The following is a 22,738-nucleotide window of genomic DNA, read 5'->3' on the forward strand; positions in this document are numbered from 1 at the left end:
CTGGCCATTTGTGTTGGGTGCAGGGGTGCAAAACTCAGTACTATCACTGGCTGCTGTGGATCACTCCCCTCTGCTGGGGCATGTTGATACAGCTGTATCTAACCACTTGATGACTGTCTGCAATTGTTAAGCCTACGAATGCAGGTTTTCTATGGGCAATTTGGCACAGAAGCCACCCTGGCTACTGCAGGTCACTGGTGTTTTACCCATTATCATTGGTGTAGTGTCAATTGGTCTATCTTCGATTGAGCTCATGCATCTGGCAGCTTTGAGGAGTACTGAATTGGTTAACTCCTTGGGAGTTTCTTACATTGGGTCAGCTCCACCCCGCTCCCTTTGTCTGTCATCAGGGGGAGAGGGTTTCAGTAACCTTCAGCTAGAAGTGATCCCTCTACAAGATCTTTGTAGGCATATTACTAAGATAACGCATTTCAGAGGTGTTTCCTGTGTTTTTATTTCTATAGGTGGGGAGAAGTCATGTAGATTTAATTTCTTCTAGGGAGGTCAACCAGCCATGGTCTCTATTAAATGGCTGTCCTGTCCAGTTTTCTGCCAACAACTTGGGATGAATTGTGCAGTCTTCTTCACTGTCTGATGCTCCTGTTCCACTTGCTGCCTTTCTTTCTGCCTTTTTTTTTTTCCAATTGTTGTTAAGGAAGTAAGCTTTGGGGTTTTGCCTCTACTCTTTCCTATTTTGTTACCCACCCCTTCCCCCACACACTGGACAGGGTTTGAGGTCAAGAAATTTTTTTATGTTTTGCTCCAGTAACCAAATTCTAAATCACTCCAAATCTCAAATTGTCTAAAATTGAGTTTCAGAGTACTTATTCTGTTACACACCTTTCTAGTCAGCTGTTCTTTCACATCTTTGATTCTAGATTGCAGAGGAATTGAGGGTTCCTGCCTAAATCCACTCTGCCATCTTTTTTGCACTCATTATCAAATTTCTTAATTTCTTATTTTACATTTTGGGTCTCTTGTAATTATTACCACACATTGAAAGATCACTGTGGAGTGACCCTCAACCTTTGTGTGTCCTGCCTAAGAATTTAGGTAGTTACCCCAGGACAGAACCAAGTATAGCAAGGCCAGGATAGTAATTAGAGCAGGTTTATTATAAGGCAAGGAAACAATAAAAGAAAGTGAGATACAGCCCAGAGAAAGAGGCAGAACAGATTGACTGTTGACCCAGATGTGCTGAAATTATTATGCTTAAGCTTTTGTTAGGATAGGGAGTGAAAATTTGCAGTGGCATGAAACCTTAGAATGGATTATAGCCACTACTATTGGGTCGTGGCACTTGTACAACCATTACCCATTTGGGGGTAATCATAAACCTGCACTGTGTGAAAACTGAGAGTACACATCTATGTACTTGAGTCATTTTGTCATTTCTGTTCTAGCAACTCTGACAGTAGTTCATATAACATGGTCAGTTGACTTGGAGTGCATGGTAGATACAAATGTGACCTTGTTAACATGATCTGTGCCCATAAATTGACCCAAGAATGTGATGGGCCCCCTCAATGTGGAGGGAGAAAAACTGGTAATACCAGTGTCTCTGAGTTGTTTACCTGCATTCCTATGGTAGATTTCTTAGCTTTACTTTCGCCCTACCCACATAAGGGGAAGGAGAAATATATTTCCTTACGGCAACATGTGATTAGTAATGAGTCCTCTGGGTCAGAGGCTCTTTAAAGCTTCTCCCCTCTTTTGGCCCCTCCAGTTCCTGCTCATTTCTAGCTGACTACCTCCATTAATGTAGTTCAGGGAAAGACTTTTACAATTCTGAAATTCCTTTTAAGTTATCATTTGTTTTTTTACTTTTATGGATTCATTGTCTTCAGTTAAATTTTTGAACTTTGGGGAATTTATGCTTCTATAAGGTTTGAAGTTTAGAACAAGTTTTTTCCCAGTTGGTTATCCATTGATTGCAACTCTTTCATTATATAAATAGGCAGGTTGTTATTTAATTTCAGAGCACATTATGATATGTCATTTCATTGAGTAATACCTGTCTCTTTTTTTTTAAAACTTAGGTTTCTATTAGTCATGAAAAAGAAAAAGATTTACTGCATAAAAGTCACAGTTTGCAGAAAGAAATCTCCATGATAAGACTAGAAATAGACACAATAAAAAATCAGAATCAGGAAAAGGAAAAGAAATATCTTGAGGATGTTGAAATTGCAAATGAAAAGAATGATAACCTTCAAAAGACAATAAAACTGAATGAGGAAACATTTACAACAACAGTACTCCAATATAATGGACAGCTTAGTATCCTGACAGCTCAGAATACAATGCTAAATTCTAAACTGGAGAGTGAAAAACAAAACAAGGAAAGACTGGAAATAGAAGTTGAATCATACCGTTCTAGACTGGCTGCTGCTATCCAGGATTATGATGAAAGTCAGGCATCAAAAAGAGACCTAGAACTTGCTTTCCAGAGATCAAGAGATGAGTGTTTTCGTTTACAGGATAAGATGAATTTCAGTATATCTAATCTAAAAGATAACAATGAGATTCTTTCCCAACAGCTTTCGAAAGCTGAAAGAAAATTCAATAGTCTAGAAATTGAACTCCACCATACAAAAGATGCTCTTAGAGAAAAGACTTTGGTTTTAGAACAGGTACAAAGGGACCTAAACCAAACACAGGGCCAAATGAAGGAAATTGAATGTATGTATCAAAATGAACAAGGTAAGGTGAATAAATATGTTGGTAAGCAAGAATCTTTAGAGGAGAGATTATCTCAACTACAAAGTGAAAATACATTGCTTCGACAACAATTAGATGATGCTCAAAACAAAGCTGACAATAAAGAAAAGACAGTAATTAATATCCAAGACCAATTTCATGACATTGTAAAAAAACTTCAAGCTGAGAGTGAAAAACAAAATCTCATGCTAGAAGACAGAAATAAGGAGTTAATCAATGAATATAATCATTTAAAAGAAAGGCTGTATCAGTATGAAAATGAAAAAGCAGAAAGAGAAGTAAGTATTAAGAAAGATGAATATTTTTCAAATTTCCTGAAAAAAAAAACTCAAAAAATATTATTTCACTATGGCTAGATGTTTAATATAGTTGAATATAAAAATATATAGATTATAAATTTATTTGCTATATCAGCTCAAAAACATATCTCGGTTCCAGGAAATATAGGATAGCCTTGATTTCCAGCACAAAGAAATGGTTCATGTTTGAGGTGTTGAGTATGCCAATGACCTAATCTTATTACAAATTATATACATGTTTTTGTTTGTTTGTTTGTTGTTTTTTTTTAGAGAGAGGGGAAAGAGAGAGAGAGAGAATTTTTTAATATTTATTTTTTAGTTTTTGGCGGACACAACATCTTTGTTTGTATGTGGTGCTGAGGATCGAACCCGGGCCGCACGCAAGCCAGGTGAGCGCGCTACCGCTTGAGCCACATCCCCAGCCCAACATGTTTTAAGCCAGGCACAGTGGTGCACACCTGTAACCTCATTGGCTCAGGAGACTGAGGCAGGGAAATTGAAAGTTCAAAGCCAGCCTTAGCAACTTAGCAAGGCCCTAAGCAACTTAGGGAGACTCTGTGTCTAAGTAAAAATATAAAAAGGGTTAGGGATGTGGCTCAGTGGTTAAGTGCCTCTGGATTCAATCCTTGGTGACAAAAAAAAAAAAAAAAAAGAAAGAAAGAAAGAAAAATAATCTATTGGAAGGATTCAAGCAAAGAATTGAATATGTGAGGAACCCTGAATTTTATTGTGCCTCTAATAAAAAAGGAGGAGCATGTCACACTGTGTAAAAACTCATCACCACCACCGTTTCTGCCCATGTACCTATTTCTTTTTGAGACTTCAGTATGTTTTTAAATTAAAACTTCATCATGGGAAGAGTGGATAGAAGACTGAATCTAACATAAAGGGAATAGAATAGTATTAGGCAGGAAGACCATGCCTTCTGCATACACAATTGAATTCAGTAATAAACAGAAGTACATACACACTTGAGAGAAAGGTGAGTTGTGGTGATATTTTATTAATATAATTTAATACTAATGTGATTTATAAAATCAGTAACAGAAATATCTTATCAGGCAGTTGTGAGACAACTTCAACAAGAACTGGCTGATACCCTGAAAAAACAATCTATGTCAGAGGCTTCTCTAGAAGTTTCATCACGTTATCGCATTAGTTTGGAGGATGAGACACAGGATTTAAAGAAAAAACTAGCTCAAATAAGAAGTCAAGTACGTATGAAATTTAACATGTCAGTAGTTAATTGACAGTTTAAAAGTGTTTTGTGATACTAATTCCAGTGAACAAGCTTTTCTCTTTTCATTATAATTAATGTTATTACAATTTTAGTATCTTTGTAATGCAATTATTTCTTAAATTCTAACTTGCATTCTTATAATTTCATACATCTTTCCTTAAAATATTTACCCTTAGGAAATTTGAGAATTTTACATCATACATCACAGAAGTTGAGAGAGACATATTTCTCTTAAATAGTATTTTTTTAGTGATTATTGCCATTCTGAGGTGAGCTAGATTAAATCAGAGAATAATGTTTAATGGAATGTTTTAGAAAATTACCTTATTTCTTCCCTGTTGTGAAAAGATACAGAATCTGTATGTATTTATTTTGTGGATTTCAAGATGATTTGCACAGAAAAGCCATTATACTTTTCTCAAAAATGCAAAAGTTTTAGATTAATCTTAAAATTATTTGAAACATTAGGCATTTCCCTCAGTTTCTTTTCTTTCATTTTAGACATTATAAAATCATAGAAATATTCAGATCATGTATAGAATTTGTATCCAAAGTAGAGAATAAGAAAATTATCTAGATTCTGCCTTTGGATTTTTTAAAAAGTATCTTCATTGAGATATAACAATGTACCATACAGTTCAACAATTTTAATCATAAAATTTATAGTCTCTTAATATATTCAGAGTTGTATTACCATGCAGTTTTAGAACATTTTCATCAACTTGAACAGAAACCCCAAATTCCCTAGCTATTATCACCCCCACCCCCCAGTCCCTTCATCTTCCCCAGTCCTGAGAAACTACTAATCTAATTACCTTGTTCTGGACGTTTCACATAAATAGAGTCATGCGATATTTAGTCTTTTTTTTTTTTTTGGCACCAGGGATTGAATTCAGGGGCACTTATCCAGTGAGACACATCCCCATCCCGTTTTTGTTTTGTTTTGTTTTGTTTGTATTTTAGTAAGAGTAGGGACAGGGTCTCACTGAGTTGCTTAGGGCCTTGCTAAATTGCTGAGGCTGGCTTTGAATTCAGATCCTCCTGTATCAGCCTTCAGAGCTGCTAGGATTACAGGAGTGCGCCCAGCCAAATCCTTTTTGACTTGCTTCTTTCATTTAGCATAATGTTTTCAGAATCCATCTCTGTTATAGCAAGTGTCAGTACTTCATTTCTTTCTGTCAAGTAATATTTTGTTATATGATTATGCCACTTTTTTATTCATCAGTTGATGAAATTTAGGTTGATTCTAGTTTGGGGCTATTATTAATAATGCTGCTATTAACATTTATTTAAAAGTTTTTAAAAAGAACTTTTGTGAACATGTTTTTATTCCCCTGCCATTGAATTTTATCCTCTGCTATTGGGCTGATTTCACCACTCTTTTCTGCCTTATTTATGCTGTCCTTTCTACCTTTCAGTTTTTATTCATTTGGCCTCATTTATTCAGAATTGGCTCAAAATTTGCTCTTTTTCTTGATGTTTTCTCTCAAAACAAATATCAAACTTGCTCTTTTCAGTACTTGTCCCTGTAGAAAAATTTAGCCCTAAATTCTACATTGGTATTAATTTTTGGAAGAGAATAAAATCTTGTTTAAGTATACATTTACCAAAGTGGGAAACAGTATCTGATATGCACTTCACCTACCCTTGAATAAATTGAAAATATTTTTGCTTTTGCAGTCATTAGGATAAAATTAAGTACTTTATACTATGCCAGTAACATCTTTGAAACATTGGCATAAGACTTTTATTCTACCCATAGTTTAAGCAATTAAATGTAAAGTTGAAAGCACTAAATCTTTTTTTTTATCGTTTAATTTTTTTTATTGGTTGTTCAAAACATTACAAAGCTCATGATATATCATCTTCCATACATTTGATTCAAGTGGGTTATGAACTCCCATTTTTTACCCCAAATACAAGTTGCAGAATCACATCAGTTACACATCCACATTTTTACATAATACCATATTAATGACTGTTGTATTCTGCTACCTTTCCTATCCCCTACTATCCCCCCTCCCCTTCCCTCTCATCTTCCCTCTCTACCCCATCTCCTGTTGTTTAATTCTCTCCCTTGTTTTTTTTTTCCCCTTTCCCCTCACAAACTCTTTTTGTGTAAAAATGAGGGTCTCCTTCCATTTCCATACAGTTTCCCTTCTCTCTCCCTTTCTCTCCCCCCACTCGTCTCTGTTTAATGTTAATCTTTTCCTCATGCTCTTCTTCCCTGTTCTGATCTTAGTTGCTCTCTTTATATCAAAGAAGACATTTGGCATTTGTTTTTTAAGGATTGGCTAGCTTCACTTAGCATAATCTGCTCTAATGCCATCCATTTCCCTACAAAATCCATGATTTTGTCGTTTTTTTAGTGCTGTGTAATACTCCATTGTGTATAAATGCCACAGTTTTTTAATCCATTCATCTATTGAAGGGCATCTAGGTTGATTCCAAAGTCTAGCTATTGTGAATTGTGCTGCTATGATCATTGATGTGGCAGTATCCCTATAGTATGCTCTTTTAAGGTCCTCAGGGAATAGACCGAGAAGGGCGATAGCTGGGTCAAATGGTGGTTCCATTCCCAGCTTTCCTAGGAATCTCCATACTGCTTTCCAAATTGGCCGCACCAATTTGCAGTCCCACCAGCAATGTACAAGTGTACCCTTTTCCCCACATCCTCGCCAGCACTTATTGTTGCTTGACTTCATAATGGCTGCCAATCTTACTGGAGTGAGATGGTATCTTAGGGTGATTTTGATTTGCATTTCTCTGCTAGAGATGGTGAGCATTTTTTCATGTACTTATTGATTGATTGTATGTCCTCCTCTGAGAAGTGTCTGTTCAGGTCCTTGGCCCATTTGTTGATAGGGTTGTTTGTTATCTTATTGTTTAATTTTTTGAGTTCTTTGTATATTCTGGATAGTAGGGCTCTATCTGAAGTGTGAGGTGTAAAAATTTGTTCCCAGGATGTAGGTTCCCTATTTACCTCTCTTATTCTTTCTCTTGTGAAAGCACTAAATCTAACAAGAGAATTGTTTTGTCAAATGCTAATATTTTTCTCACCATGAAAAAAAATCTAGATTTGACTTCCTTTATTATATAACTATAACAGGGATTTATAGATTTTTAGTACTTTACCAATCAAAAAGTTCTGGCTATAGCTTTTCTGATATGTTACACTGTTATTGAGTCCTAGGCTTTGGCCTGACACCAGAGGTTCCAACAAACCAGCAGGAAATAGAATTTTACTTTCAGTGTGTCACACTGGGAAGACAGATCTAAGAGCTATCTTTGGGGTGTCAGTAGCCATCTTGGGTTATAAGTAGAGGAAAAGAATAAAGGTGTAAAATGGGAGTTTGCACAGCACACTAAAACTTATCAATGGGAGAGTCTTCATTCCATGTGTAGGAGTTTCAGAAACTCATAAGGTTATTTCCATTTGCTTCATAGGATATTTATCTCTCCGGCCTATGATCTTAGAAGGGGCACACTCCATTTGCTTTCCAGGATGTTTTTTATCAGACTGATGATCCTAGAATTTAAGGCAAACTGAGGAAAAGAAAAACTTCAAAGAAGGCAGGTCAGAGAGACAAAATGTTGTCATTTAGGTGAAAATTGAGTCCTCCTTCAATTCCCCAGTAAATTCCCTTTCCATTTCTAAGGAAATGGGTAATCATTTCTTCTGTAGGTAATTCTGACTAACAGAGCTGGATGTAGGGAACTTGGAATGAAAGACTGACAGCATGAGGTAGCCAGGTTTAAAGCTGATATTGCTTGGGGTCACATTTAGTTCATCTAACTGGATAGCCTGATATTTACCCACCCTTCCCTTCGTTAGCCAATATCCTTCGGTTTTGGTCCAACAAAGTTAGGATCTGGTTATGGTACATACAAGCTGTCCAAGTGTAAACTTTTCAGCTTCCTTTAGCAAATCATAAGTGGCTGCCACTGCCAGGAGACAAGAGGGCCATCCCTTGGCTGTATGAGCTAATTGTTTTGAAAAGTAAGCTTCAAATTGGGGAACTTCCTCCAGTAATTGTTAATAATTCCAAACCAATTTTGTGCATTTTGTACATGCAACATTTAAGTTTAGGCCTTCTCTAGGTTGGACAGCCCAGAGGGACTTTGAAAGCAGTTTGACATTTCTATTTTCCAGATCAAAGATTCAAGATCTGTTCTAATTACAGCTTTATATAAAGGGTTTGTTATAGGCCCAAATTTGGGTATCCATATTCTACAATACCCTGTCATCTCCAGGAATTCTCATAACTTATTGTTGTGCTGAAGGGGCCTGGATGTGAGCAATAAAGTCTTCTTTTGGTCATCCACTAGGCTTCATTGACCTTGCTATAATTGGAACCCTAGGTAAATAACTCATTACAAACCTGCACTTCAGAGGGAAAATACTTTGTCTCCATACTCAGCAAAGCAGTTTAGAGTCTGGACAGTTGCCTCAGCAACTTAGGCCCTAAGCAAGTTGAAAAGTCAGACTGGTGATTAACAAGTCATCTACATATTGTAGTAGTGTTCCCTGGTTTAGTTGTAACATTCTTAAATTATTAGCCAATATATCTCCAATGATCGTGGGCAAGTTTTTAAATCCTTGAGGAAGCACTGCCCAACAGTATTGAAGGGTGGCTTTTGATTAGGGATATGTCCATTCAAAGGCAAAAAAAAATATGTTCTTTGCAGAGCAATGCAAAAAGAGCATTTTTTAAATCAAAGACAATAAATTATTTGTACTTTGCCAGGAAAGGCGTTTAGAAGGATATAAGTATTAGACACTGTTGGGTGAATGTCTTGGATGTTTTCATTAATAGCCTGCAAATCCTGAACAAAGCAATATTCCTCAAATCAAGATTTCTTTGCCAGCAGTACAAAGGCTGATCACACCATACTTTAAAAACGTTTAGAGTATAGGTTGAACTCTTTCAAGTGTCTCCATCATAAGGAGTTATTGTTTTAAGGCAGGAGTTGGTGTACCTCCTTTTAGGACGATCTTAATGGGCAAGGCATTTTTAGCTCTGCCTAATGTCCCATCAGCCCATACTTCTTGAATAATATGTTGGTGGAATTCTGGGGATATTGACTCACTCTCAAATAGCTTCTCTTGGATCAACATCAGCTAGAGGTAAAGTGCCTACTCAGAATGGGATTTGCACTTGCATTTGCTATTTTTCCCAGGGAAAGGCTTATGTAGACATTTAGTTTGCAGAGCAAGTCCCTACCTAGGAGTGAAACTGGGCATTGAAGAAAAGTGTTAGTTAAGTGTAAGTCTTCTAAGCTGTATTCCAGAGGCTGCAGGAAAACCTGTTCTCAGAGTTTTCCTTTACTCCTATAATAGGCACACAATCTTATTTCTTTGCCAGGGGATCAGCAAGACTGAAAGAGGAGAGCCCATGTCAATTAGGAAGGTTAAGGGTTTGTTCCTACTGGCTTTTATACCTGGGACTCCTATGAAGAGATAATGATTGGACCCAAAGGGTTATGGGAACTCCTAGGATACCTTAGTCCTCAGTAAAGTCACCATCTAATGGTTTTGTTCTTCATTGAGCTGATTACTTAAGAATTTAGACAAAAAAAATAAAAAATAAGAATTTGGGAGCTGGGTGTGGTGGCACACACTTGTATTCCCAGTGACTTGGGAGGCTAAGACAGGAAGATTGCAAATTAAAGACCAGCCTCAGCAACTTAGGCCCTAAGCAATTTAGCAAGAACCTGTCTCAAAATAAAAAAACAGAAAAGGGTTAGGGATATGGCTTAGTGGTTAAAGCACCCCTGGAATCAATCACTATTACCAAAAAATAAATAAAATAAAAAGAGTTTGGGACAGTGTTTCTTCCAGTGCTGATTTTCTTTACAATATGTGCATTAGTCTTTAACTAAGGTCCTTTTTCTTTTTCAGGTTAAGCACCCAGTATTAGGCTCCTCGTTTTGAGTGAAGATGATGACCTACTTAGCCCTTTTAATTTCTTGGTCATTAAAGACCAGCTGAGAAGGGTTTATACCCATGGCTCCTTTAATCTTTTAAAGCTCACACCTGATGTCAGGAGTGCTTTTTGTTTAATGTATGTAGGTCATATTGAAAATTCATGCATACTCAGGGACCTCATTGTCAAGGTACTATCTGTACTATCTGTAACTCTGGTATATTCTTTTTAGCCAGGCTAAGGAGTCTTCAGTAGACCCCTGCTATAGCTGTTATATTTTATTTACGCTCTTTGTCATGGCTACCTGCTGCCTGAGCCTTCCCAAGATATACTTAATGAAAGTGGTCCAGTTAGGCGATGTTGTTGTTTTTGTTGTTGTTCTTGTTGTTTGTATTCCAGTTCAGTTCTGTAGTAGGTATAGCATCTACCAGATTTGAAGTGTTTGGGAAACAGCCTGGTAAAGATCTGACTCCTTATTATCTTTATTTAAGACAAGTCATCTCTCATCAACAACAGTTAAAATTATGTTAAACAGAGTTTGTATAGCAGCCCAAGTGGGAGAATGGGTGACAAAGATACTAAAAAAAGAGTGGAACACACTTATAATTCCGGAAGCCCAGGAGGCTGAGACAGGAGCGTCATAAGTTCAGAGCCAGCCTCAGCAACTTAGCAAGGCCCTAAGCAACTTAGCAAGACCCCGTCCCAAAATAAAAAGTAAAAAGGACTGGCGATGTGGTTCAGTGGTTAAACACCACTGGGTTTAATCCCTAGTACAAAAAAAAAGGGATTTTAATTATCTTCTGGAGGTTATTTTGATAAGGAAGGTTAATGTTCTTTGCTAATACTAGGTATAGCTCAGTATGTGCCACATACTCTTCAAGTACTTTATGTCTATTCCCTTATTTATTCTTCCCAGCAGTCCAGTAAGTAAATACTATTATTTTTGTTACTTGACAGATGAAGAAACTTGAGACACAAAAACTTAATTTACTCAAGATCACACAACTTAGTGACTGGCCAGCTAAGATTCAAACCCCAGCATTCTGGCTTCTGTATAGATACAGCCTCTCAAATTATTCAGTGAAACATCTAGTTGTCACCTACTACATAGTATTAATTTTTGTCATTACTGGCATAAATGTGGTCATATATATATATGACCATATATATCTATATCTGTATGTGTATATATATATATATATATATATATATATATATAGTTATAAATATATATAGAGAGAGAGATTAGATAGATAGATAGATAGATAGATAGATTAGATAGATAGATAGATAGATAGACTTTTAAAATCATAGTTGGGTAGGTGGTGCTTGGAATACAAAAATACAAATGTTTACCATAAAGGAATTTTCTCTTTTTCTCCATTTTTTTCAGTTTTGTTAGTTTAAAAGCAAGAGGTCTGGGTATATCCCCAGGCAGAGTGGGTTCAGTGGCAGAGTACTTGCCTGGTATTGGATGAAGCCCTGGATTCAAGATCTAGCACCACAAAAAAAAAACAACAAAAGCAAGAGTAATGTGTTTCAGCCTTTGAGTAGGGGTCTGTAAACTTTTTCATAAAGAGTCAGTATTATTTGAGGCTTTGTGGGCCATTAGATTTCTACTGCAACAACTCGGTTAACTCTGCATCTGCATTTATAGCACAAAAATAGATACAATATGTGAATTAAGGGGTATGTCTATATCCTAACAAAAGTTTAGCAAAAAGAAAAAAACAAGTGATAGACAAGTTTATACTTGATTATTGATACCATTTTTTTTCTTTGTTGTAGTTACAAGAAGCAGAGGATCAACACACAGAGGCTGCTCAATGTGTTGAGAAGATGCAAGATCACTTACAAAAGTATAAACAGCATACAAATAACTTGAGTATAATTAAAATAAGCAGTGTAGTATGAGAATTATATCAGTTACTATAACAAAGCTGTGTGAAGTCAGGAGGAAAGTTCAGACTTAAGTTACTTAAAGTGCATAATTTAGGGTTGGGGTTGTAGCTCTGTATTAAAGCACATGCTTTGCATTATGAAGCCCTCGATAGATCCCCAGTACTGCCAAAAGAAAAAAGTGCATGATATTTATACATTATCCAATAAACTTAGCTTGAAAAATAATAGTTACCAAATTAATGTCTTTCCAAATTTTGAAGAATTTAGGTACTCTTTTAGATGTTTTTCCAAAAATTATGTAGTATTTTAAAAATTGTTGTAAGAATAATTATTTTAAAATATACATTTTAGGCTTGAAATCCAAAATTCTAAGTTAAAAGATACAATAAAAAAACAAACAGGAAAAATTGAACAGCTTCAGAAAAACCTGTTAAGTGCAAATTTGGTAAGTCAAGCTCTTATTAATCTGTGTCATGCTAAAATGGAATTTTTTATTTCTTCAGTAGTATATAGGAATATTTTAGGCAATATGAAAAATCTTATTGATAAAAATATTTGTGTGTTTACATTGATAATATTGTTAAGTCCTCCCTGTAGAAGTTGACTAAATGTATAAATTATTTTGATAGTAAGATTTTTAAAAAACAGTGTTTTACACATTTCACTTTTTGTTTATCTGTTCATTCATTCATAGACATGTGAGTTGTCATGCTGTTCTGGGCATTGGTATGCAAGTATCTGTTAGAGTCCCTGATAATATTTTAGAATAAGAATAACTTTTTATTCCTATAAATTTAAGTAATTATTTGATTTAGAATTCTGAATTTTTCTCATAATCTAAACCTTTCAGTGATGTTTTTAGAATGAAATACTTTGTATTCCTCATTAAGAATGAATAAGAGGTCATTATACAAGCATTTTTACCCAAAGGGATATGTTTTCTCTTTGGGTTAAAACAAAAAAAAAAAAAATGACAGATGCCACTGGAAAAGTTGGCTTGGTTGCTTGCTTTAATAGGAACTTACAGAGTAACATAGTGCTCCTAGACTTATAGGTTCAGAAATAATATTTTTCCATTCATCTTTTGTTCATTAGCCTTTCAAAGACCTAACAGTCCAGTCTCAGAAGGACTGATGGTACATCAATTCAGGATGCCATTTTATTGATGTATAATAAAAATCATATAACTCTTTGTGGGCGGGGTGGGTGGCTGGGATTGAACCCAGGGCCTTGTTCATGTGAGGCAAGCACTCTACCAACTGAACTGTATCCCAGCCCAAAAATCATATAGCTCTTTACCAAGCAAAGTAGAATTCTATTATTCATATTTTCCTTTGTAAGAATTATGATCACAAGATTGCATTGTGAACATTAAACTGGAGCAACGAGTTATTTGCTTCCACTAACAGTTTCTTTTTTTTTTCTTTTTTTAATATTGTTTTAGTTGTTGATGAACCTTTATTTATTTATTTATGAATGGTGCAAGAATCAAATCTAGTGCTTCACATGCTAGGTAAGCACTGAGCCACAACCCTAGTCCCTAATTGGTTTCTTTAAGTCATTGCAGCTAGATTCATGCAATTCCATTATATAGATACACTTGTCAGGGGAACTAGAACATTTATCTAGAACATCTAACTAGAACTAGAATGTAATAAGGTATGAAAAATTAAATAAATTTGTAATAGTACCCAAAACTATTGAACTTACTCAAAAATAATGAGGTATCTTCTAAAGATTCCCAAAGAAATTATTTAGGAGTATGACATAATAATTAACTACTTTGAGGTCTACTCTTATTAAATAAAAAATTTTTTAAAAATTGGATTCAATCAGAAATTTCATGAGAGACAGCTTTCAGCCAACTCAATCAGTAACCCCTAACTTTCTGCAGAAAGTTCTTATTTTGTGGGTCTCTATGCTAGTTTACCTGGGTTGAGACATTTGATATACACAACTTAGAGATAAAGAAAAGTCTAGACTGGAAAGAATAGAGAGTTATAACTGACTCAGGCTTCCACACAATATGGTTAAGTATACATCTGAAAGGAAATTGAGAACAAGACTTCTTTAATGTTATGTCTTTATAAGAAATTATCTAAAAGGAAACAAAAGCAAACAACTAACAAGCTTCATGGAAATGTTTAGCATTATGAAAGAAAAACAAGGTGAAGTATTCTGGTCATCATCCTAAGGGTGAGAACCTCCCTGCCACTCCCCAAATTAGAAAACTATTACTTAAAGTAACATTGTTTCAGTCAGCTTTTTTGCTGCTGTAACTAAAGGACCTGACCAGAACAACTGTAGATTAGGAAAAGTTTATTAGAGAACTCCTGGTTCCAGAGGTCTTAGTCCGTAGAAGGCCAGCTTCATTCTTCAGGGCTTGAGGTGAGGCAGAACATCATGGCAGAAGAGTGTGGCAGAGGGAAGCAGCTCACATGGTGATCAGAAAGCAGAGAGAGTGGTCTCCACTCTCCAAATACAAAATATATTACTCCATAGCCATGTCCCCAGTGAACCACTTCCTCTAGCACACACCCTGTGCCTCCAGTTGCCATTTAATCCCATCAGGGATTAATTCACTAATTAGGTTAATGGTATAGTCCAATCATTTCTTCTCTAAACTTCTTGTATCACACATGAGCTTTTAGGGGACATCTCACATCCAAACCATAACAAACATCAGTAAGACTCATCATAAAAGTGCATAATGGAGCTGGGGTTGTGGCTCAGAGTTAGGAAGAGTGCTTGCCTAGCATGTGTGTGTCACTGGGTTCTATCCTCAGCTACCTCATAAAAAATAAAATAAAGGTATTGTGTCCACCTATAACTGAAAAATAACTTTAAAGAAAATAAAGTGCATAAGATTGCTATCTACAGAAGTTGTCCACACCAAGTCATAGCCTATGAGGTTATTGTCTATGAGAAGTTAACTAAAAGAAAGAAGTAAAATTATAAATGATCTCACTAATGAGGTTAGGTTTAGAAATATGAATTAGACAGTCTTGAGAGTCTTAAATCTCTGTTCAAGTCTTGAGATATAAGGAACTCTGATGAATTTAAAAGACAAATAGGAAAGGACAGAACTAAACATCAAGGACTCCAATGTTTAGAAGAGAAGTGGGTCTAAAGGAGCAGAGGGAAGGGTTGTGGTCACTGTTATCATTGCTGCTGAGAAAAAAATACTTCTCAGAAATACTTAAAGAAAGGTTATTGATGGACCTCAAAATTTTTTATTGGAATTATAGAAAATCAGATTTTTAGTGTAAGAGAAGATAATGTGGTGAAAATATATTTTAAATTGAGACCTTATACTAAAGAATATTAAAATATTATGTAAGAGGACAAACAGAAAGCCACAAGAATCAAGAAAAAGTTATGTTTTTGTATACCAATCAAAGACTTAGGGTTGGGGTTGTAGCTCAGTGGTAGAGTGCTTGCTTTGCATGTGTGAGAAATTGGATTCAATCCTCAGCATCACATAAAAATAAATAAATGAAAGTGTTGTGTCCATCTACAACTAAAAAAATATATTTTAAAAAAACACAAAGAGAAATAGCTTGAAACTCCTGGGGAAATGCTTACAAAGTAAAAGTATTTTTCTCATTTCAGAGTCAGGTGAGTATCAAAAATGTAATGGGAATCAGATGGGAGTTTCACCAAAATTATCTTAGCTAAATATGATTTAAATAAATTTGGAATATTCTTGAACTACTGATGAAAATGTTTCTAGAACATGTTTAGAAACTAAATGTAAATATAACCACTCTTTAAGAAACATTTTTCTTCATAACTTACGTGCAAAAACTTCTATTTTGAACAAATTATGGCAATTTAACTTGTAGAAAAGAAAATGATGAAAATGTAGATGAGTTTTAGCTATTTTAAGAAAATCATTATTTTTGAAGTCTGTCCATAATGGCATCAGATTTATGAAATATCTAAACACATATTAGTCATGAATTCATGAGAAATAATATTTCTAAGAAAAAAGAGCCTACATTTTTTAAATAATTTTTTTTAATTTTTTAAAGTCTGAAGATGATAAGGAACAATTAAAGAAACTTACAGAATTAAAACAATCTCTGGAATATACTTTGGATCAAGAAAAGAAGAAAAATGACAAATTAGAAAAAGAGCTAACTGGGTAAATTTTATATTTCAAATCTTTTTAGCTAATAATTAATTGATATTACTGTAATTTTACTAAAATCTAAATATAAATTTATTTTATATCTGAATTTTCATAATTAAACAAGTTACTCTAGTTTAAAATTTTCTTTACCACAACACAATCCGAAACTTTTCAAATCCCCAAAAACAATTTACTCTAGTGGTTTTAGAAACAGCAGAAGTGCCTTTGGGATATAATCTCAATTGCACTGTTCTAATCATCTACTTAGAATTTTTATTTCTGAAGATGTTTTTGCTTTCTTTTTTTGATTCCTTGTCTTCAGTATTTACACATTTGAATATCTAAAAGCCTATCTTTGTCATTCCTTAACAACTTCAAAAATTATCTTGTTTTTTTTTTAATTATAAAATATATTGTGGAGATATACTTCTTTATTCCCATATGTATATGAGAAATGTTATTAAAATTCTGGGTTTAATACACACACTTACACACATAAATACATATCCAATATAGAGTCAGCCCTTGGTAATGTGCAGGGTTTGGTTCCAGGAACCCTGCAGATACAAAATTCATTGATATTCAAGCCCCTTATATAAAATAGTATAGTACAGTTTGCATGTAACCTACTCCATCTTCCTATATACTTTAAATCATCTCTGGATTACCTAATACATAATGTAATATAAATAACTGTTGTACTATATTGTTTAAAGAATAATGTCAAGAAAAATGTTTTGTACATGTTCTGATACAATTTATTTTCAAGTATTTTTGATCCATAGTTGGTTGAATACTTGGATATGGAACCTACAGATGTGGAAGGCTTAATCATACGTATATCTCATACAAATATATATGTCTGAGTTAAAAATGAAGAATTAAATCAACAGTTGTGTTTCTATCACTAGAGGCAGGGGTGATGGGGAAAGGACAATTTTTTCTCTATCTTTACAGCCACTTCTATGACTGCTTTTTTATGTATTTGCTTAGAAATTGAATTTATTCTCTGATTCTAGTCAATATTTTTTTTCTCATTAACTATCTGTTTTTATGGTTTTGCATCTCTTGCATTTTCTGACACAAAGCCTAGCAAAAAAACTCTCTTTTTTGTATGGGAATGAACCTATCAGGGACTTAACCACTGAGCCATATCCCCTGCCCTTTTTATATTTTATTTAGAGATAGAGTCTAGCTAAGTTACTTAGGGCCTTGCTAAATTGCTGAGGCTGGTTTTGAACTTTCGATCCTCCTGCCTCAGCCTTCTGAGCTGATGGGATTACAGGCATGCACCACACCCTGCTACATTTTTTTAAAAAGTCTAATTTCTTTTATGACTTGCTTCTTTTACTTAACATAATGTTTTCAAGGTTCATCTTTGTTGTATCAGTACTTAATTTCTTTTTATGCTGAGTAATATCCTTTACCCATTATCTGTTGATATCTTATAAAACTCTGCCTGGTTTTTGTTGTAGTTTTATTTTCCCTCAATTCAGACTTCAAAGATTTTTTTCCTCTTTCTATTTTAAATGATTTCTTTGATATTTTGTTTTTGTTTTATTTTGCTATATTTTGTTGGGATTGAACCCAGGGCCTCTCACACGCTAAGCACATGCTTATCACTGAGCTATACCCACTGTCCTGTTTTCTTCTTATGTAGATCAAGATCAGCAGAGTCCAAAGTGTATTTTTGTATCCATTTAAAACATGTCTTTTTTACCTTAATTACTGATCTCTGAGTTAAAACTAATATTTAACAATAAGTTATTTTTATATTAACAATAAAATGCATATTGATAATTATAAGAATTTGTATTAACACTTTGTCTGCCTTACATATCATAAAATTTCTCTTCATATTTATCTAAGATGCTAATTTCATTAGAATGCTTTCAAATAATGTTGGGTTAAAACAGATGAGAGCAGATCATAATTTATAGCTGTTTCTTTTCTGTGATAAAACATTACCTAATGATTTTACTAGAATATTATTGTTATTATATAATAATTACTAAATATTTACTCTTTAAAAACTTCTACCCATTCTCTACATTCTTTTAGGTTTAAGAAACTTTTAAAAATGACAAAAACAAAGTTAAATAAGTATGAAAATGGGGAGTTTAGTTTCCATGAAGATTTAAAAAACAGTTCATTTGAAATGGATATTCCAATTAATATGCTTATATACAAGGTAATTTTAATCAGTTTTGGGGAAAATAAAGCTTATTTGGGGAAATATAAACTTTAAAATACTTTGCACAGTGAAATGAAGATTTTTTTAATTTTGTAGACTTTTTTTGTATGATTTTTCTATTAAAAGAGCCTAATGTTGATTTTATGATGTCTTAAACCCTGGCTAATAACCTAAAATCAAGCAGTAAACTATTATATGACCCCAAATCATGAGTACCAAATCAGTTTTTTCTTTTTTTCATTGAGAATTTTTTATTAGAGCTTTATACATAGTAATTGGGTTCATCCCAACAAACTCATATATGCATTTGTTGGGATATTATTAACATACCATGGGCTGGGGATGTGGCTCAAGCGGTACCGTGCTCGCCTGGCATGCGTGCGGCCCGGGTTCGATCCTCAGCACCACATACAAACAAAGATGTTGTATCCGCTGAAAACTAAAAAATAAATATTAAAAAATTCTCTCTCTCCCTCTCTTTCTCTCTCTCTCACATACACTCTCTCTTTAAAAAAAAAAAAAAAATACCATAAAATGTAGCTATTTAAACCACACAGATAGAATCTTTTGGCATGTTTGTGCAATCATCACCATAATTTTAGAACATTTTTATCAACCTAAAAAGAAACTATCACCCATCCCCTTCCCCACTTATGGAATCACCAAACTATTGCATGTCTATAGATTTGCCTCTTGTAGACATTTCATGTCAATGGAGTCATACAATATGTGGTCTAATTTCTTTTATGACTGCTTCTTTTACTTAACAATGTTTTCAAGGTTAATTCTTGTTGTACCAGTACTTAGTTTCTTTTAATGCTGAGTAATATCCTTCTATATGGATATACCATACATTTTGTTTATCCATTCATCAACTGATGGACCTCTCAGTTATTCCACTTTGGGCTTTTATTAATAAAGCTGCTATGGGCATGCCTGTAAAAGTTATTGTTTGCAAATGTTTTCATTTCTCTTGGTTGTGTACATATGAGTGGAATTGAATTGAAAAAAGATCCATGTTGCAGAATGTATTTAAGTTTGCTTCTGTGGAAACTTTTTGCTGCTTGAAGAAATTTGTGCCTTGTTGACTTCATGACATGATGGGAAGTCATGTTTGCAAAGATGAGTGAGTCCGTACCTTTCCTTTTCTACATTCAGTGCTTTAGAAATTCTTACCCAGAGCTTCCCTCTTGGTTCCCATTTCTATCAAATTTTCGTCATAAGATCTGCTGATTCAGTCTCCTATTTATACCATTGTTTTATTAACTCATAATTTATCAAATCACCTATGAATTATTGAATTTTCCCATACAAGGAAGAATTTTTCAGCAGTACAGCAATTAAAAGTCAGGTAATGCTCAGGCAATTTATCAAAGACAAATAATAAAGAAGTAATATGAATTTCAAGATTTCAAAGCCACTTTGATATGCAGAAGCATATAGCACAACAAAGATGAGATGATCTTCTTTATATAAACAAACTTGAAATAAGATAAAGTAGAAGTTATATTCAATTTCTTTATATTCAAAAGATAGTACATTTGTTTTATTACCCCTGAGGAAAGAAAAATGACAATTTAATACTAAATTACTAAATACTCAAAGCTGCCTCTCTCTTTTGGAATCGACTAATTTAAATCAGATAAAACATCTATTTTTGATTATTAAACCAAATATTTCTAGTTGTTTTTCAACTATTATACTTCAAATCATGTCTCCTTGCTTCCCATTCTTCCATATTCCCTAACTTTAGGGAAAATTTTATAAGAATTTGCAATTAAAGGAAACTTTTTAGAGAGAATTTTTTAATATTTATTTTTTAGTTTTCGGTGGACACAACATCTTTATTTTATTTTTATGTGGTGCTTAGGATTGAACCCAGCGCCCCGTGCATGCCAGGCGAGCGCACTACCGCTTGAGCCACATCCCCAGCCCCAAGAAAAACTTACTCCTTAATGTCTTTCTTCTAATTGCTGCTTCCCATTGGCATTGTTTATCATTAATAAATTAGCTTCAATGTTTATTAGATCCTACTTAGAGACTAATTAGAGACTAATTTCTAATTAGAGACTAATTTCTACTATGTAAGTTTTCATTTATTATTGTCTCTATTTTAAATCCATCTTCTGTATTTATAGTTCCTTAATAAATTACCCAAAGTTTAGTGGCTTAAAACAATATTTCCTTCTCAAACTTGACAAGGAAAATTGTCTCTGCTCTCCTGAGCTTCAGTGGGAACAGTTCAATGACTGGGGGCTGGAATCTTCCTAAAATTTGCCCACTAGTATGTCAGGTTGGTTTTGGTTGTTGGTGCTGGTCACTAGCAGAAACTTCAGTTGAGACAGGAAGCTGGAACATCTACACTGGTATGCCTAGGCTCTCTTTGTTGCCTAAGCTTCCTCACAACTGGGTTTCTTTTTATTATTATTATTATTTTTATTTTATTATTATTATTTTAAAGAGAAGAGAATTCTTTTTTTATTGGTTGTTCACAACATTACACAGCTCTTGACATATCATATTTCATACATTAGATTCAAGTGGGTTATGAACTCCAAATTTTTACCCCAAATGCAGAATCACGTCGGTTACACATCCACAATTTTACATGATGCCCTATTAGTAACTGTTGTATTCTGCTACCTTTCCTATCCCCTACTATCCCCCCTCCCCTCCCCTCCCATCTTCTCTCTCTACCCCATCTACTGTAATTCATTTCTCTCCTTGTTTATTTTCCCATTCCCCTCACAACCTCTTATATATAATTTTGTATAGCAATGAGGGTCTCCCTTCATTTCCATGCAATTTCCCTTTTCTCTCCCTTTCCCTCCCATCTCATGTCTTTGTTTAATGTTAATCTTTTCTTCCTGCTCTTCCTCCCTGCTCTGTTCTTAGTTGCTCACATTATATCAAAGAAGACATTTGGTATTTGTGTTTTAGGGATTGGCTAGCTTCACTAAGCATAATCTGCTCTAGTGCCATCCATTTCCCTGCAAATTCCATGATTTTGTCATTTTTTAGTGCTGAATAATACTCCATGGTGTATAAATGCCACATTTTTTTTATCCATTCATCTATTGAAGGGCATCTAGGTTGGTTCCACAGTCTAGCTATTGTGAATTGTCTGCTACGAACATTGATGTGGCAGTATCCCTGTAGAATGCTCTTTTAACATCTTCAGGGAATAGTCTGAGAAGGGCAATAGCTGGGTCAAATGGTGGTTCCATTCCCAGCTTTCCCAGGAATCTCCATACTGCTTTCCAAATTGGCCGCACCAGTTTGCAGTCCCACCAGCAATGTACAAGAGTACCCTTTTCCCCACATCCTCGCCAGCACTTCTTGTTGTTTGACTTCCTAATGGCTGCCAATCTTACTGGAGTGAGATGGTATCTTAGGGTGGTTTTGATTTGCATTTCTCTGACTGCTAGAGATGGTGAGCATTTTTTCATGTACTTGTTGATTGATTGTATGTCCTCCTCTGAGAAGTGTCTGTTCAGGTCCTTGGCCCATTTGTTGATTGGGTTATTTGTTATCTTATTGTCTAATTTTTTGAGTTCTTTGTATACTCTGGATATTAGGGCTCTATCTGAAGTGTGAGGAGTAAAAATTTGTTCCCAGGATGTAGGCTCCCTATTTACCTCTCTTATTGTTTCTCTTGCTGAGAAAAAACTTTTAAGTTTAATTAAGTCCCATTTGTTGATTCTTGTTATTAACTCTTGTGCTATGGGTGTCCTATTAAGGAATTTGGAGCCCGACCCCACAATATGTAGATCGGAGCCAGCTTTTTCTTCTATCAGACGCAGAGTCTCTGATTTGATATCAAGCTCCTTGATCCATTTTGAGTTAACTTTTGTGCATGGTGAGAGGGGGGATTCAGTTTCATTTTGTTGCATATGGATTTCCAGTTTTCCCAACACCATTTGTTAAAGATGCTATCCTTCCTCCATTGCATGCTTTTAGCCCCTTTATCAAATATAAGATAGTTGTAACTTTGTGGATTAGTCTCTGTGTCCTCTATTCTGTACCATTGGTCCACCTGCCTGTTTTGATACCAGTACCATGCTGTTTTTGTTACTATTGCTCTGTAATATAGTTTGAAATCTGGTATCGCTATACCGCCTGATTCACACTTCCTGCTTAGAATTGCTTTTGCTATCCTGGGTCTTTTATTTTTCCATATGAATTTCATGATTGCTTTATATATTTCAACAAGAAATGCCGTTGGGATTTTGATTGGCATTGCATTAAACCTATAGAGAACTTTTGGTAATATCGCCATTTTGATGATGTTAGTTCTGCCTATCCGTGAACAACTGGGTTTCA

At 34.7% G+C, this 22,738-nt stretch overlaps 1 protein-coding gene across 3 annotated transcripts in view; it reads left to right on the plus strand.

Annotated features, from left to right (window-relative positions):
• The window catches only part of ANKRD30A (ankyrin repeat domain 30A), a 117,608-nt gene that overhangs the window by 77,463 nt on the left and 17,407 nt on the right, over nt 1-22,738 (plus strand). For 2 of the 3 annotated variants that reach the window (XM_081267464.1, XM_081267465.1), the window contains exons 25-30: nt 2,040-2,996; nt 4,079-4,231; nt 11,973-12,043; nt 12,438-12,531; nt 16,121-16,233; nt 18,283-18,412. In XM_081267464.1, the coding sequence (XP_081123590.1) occupies nt 2,040-2,996; nt 4,079-4,231; nt 11,973-12,043; nt 12,438-12,531; nt 16,121-16,233; nt 18,283-18,412 (1,518 nt within the window). The remainder of the gene's footprint in view (nt 1-2,039; nt 2,997-4,078; nt 4,232-11,972; nt 12,044-12,437; nt 12,532-16,120; nt 16,234-18,282; nt 18,413-22,738) is intronic. The other variant, XM_081267466.1, reaches the window with a different exon arrangement.

This window comes from Spermophilus citellus (assembly GCF_964194105.1).
Source record: "Spermophilus citellus genome assembly, chromosome: 15".
NCBI classification, from domain to species: domain Eukaryota; kingdom Metazoa; phylum Chordata; class Mammalia; order Rodentia; family Sciuridae; genus Spermophilus; species Spermophilus citellus.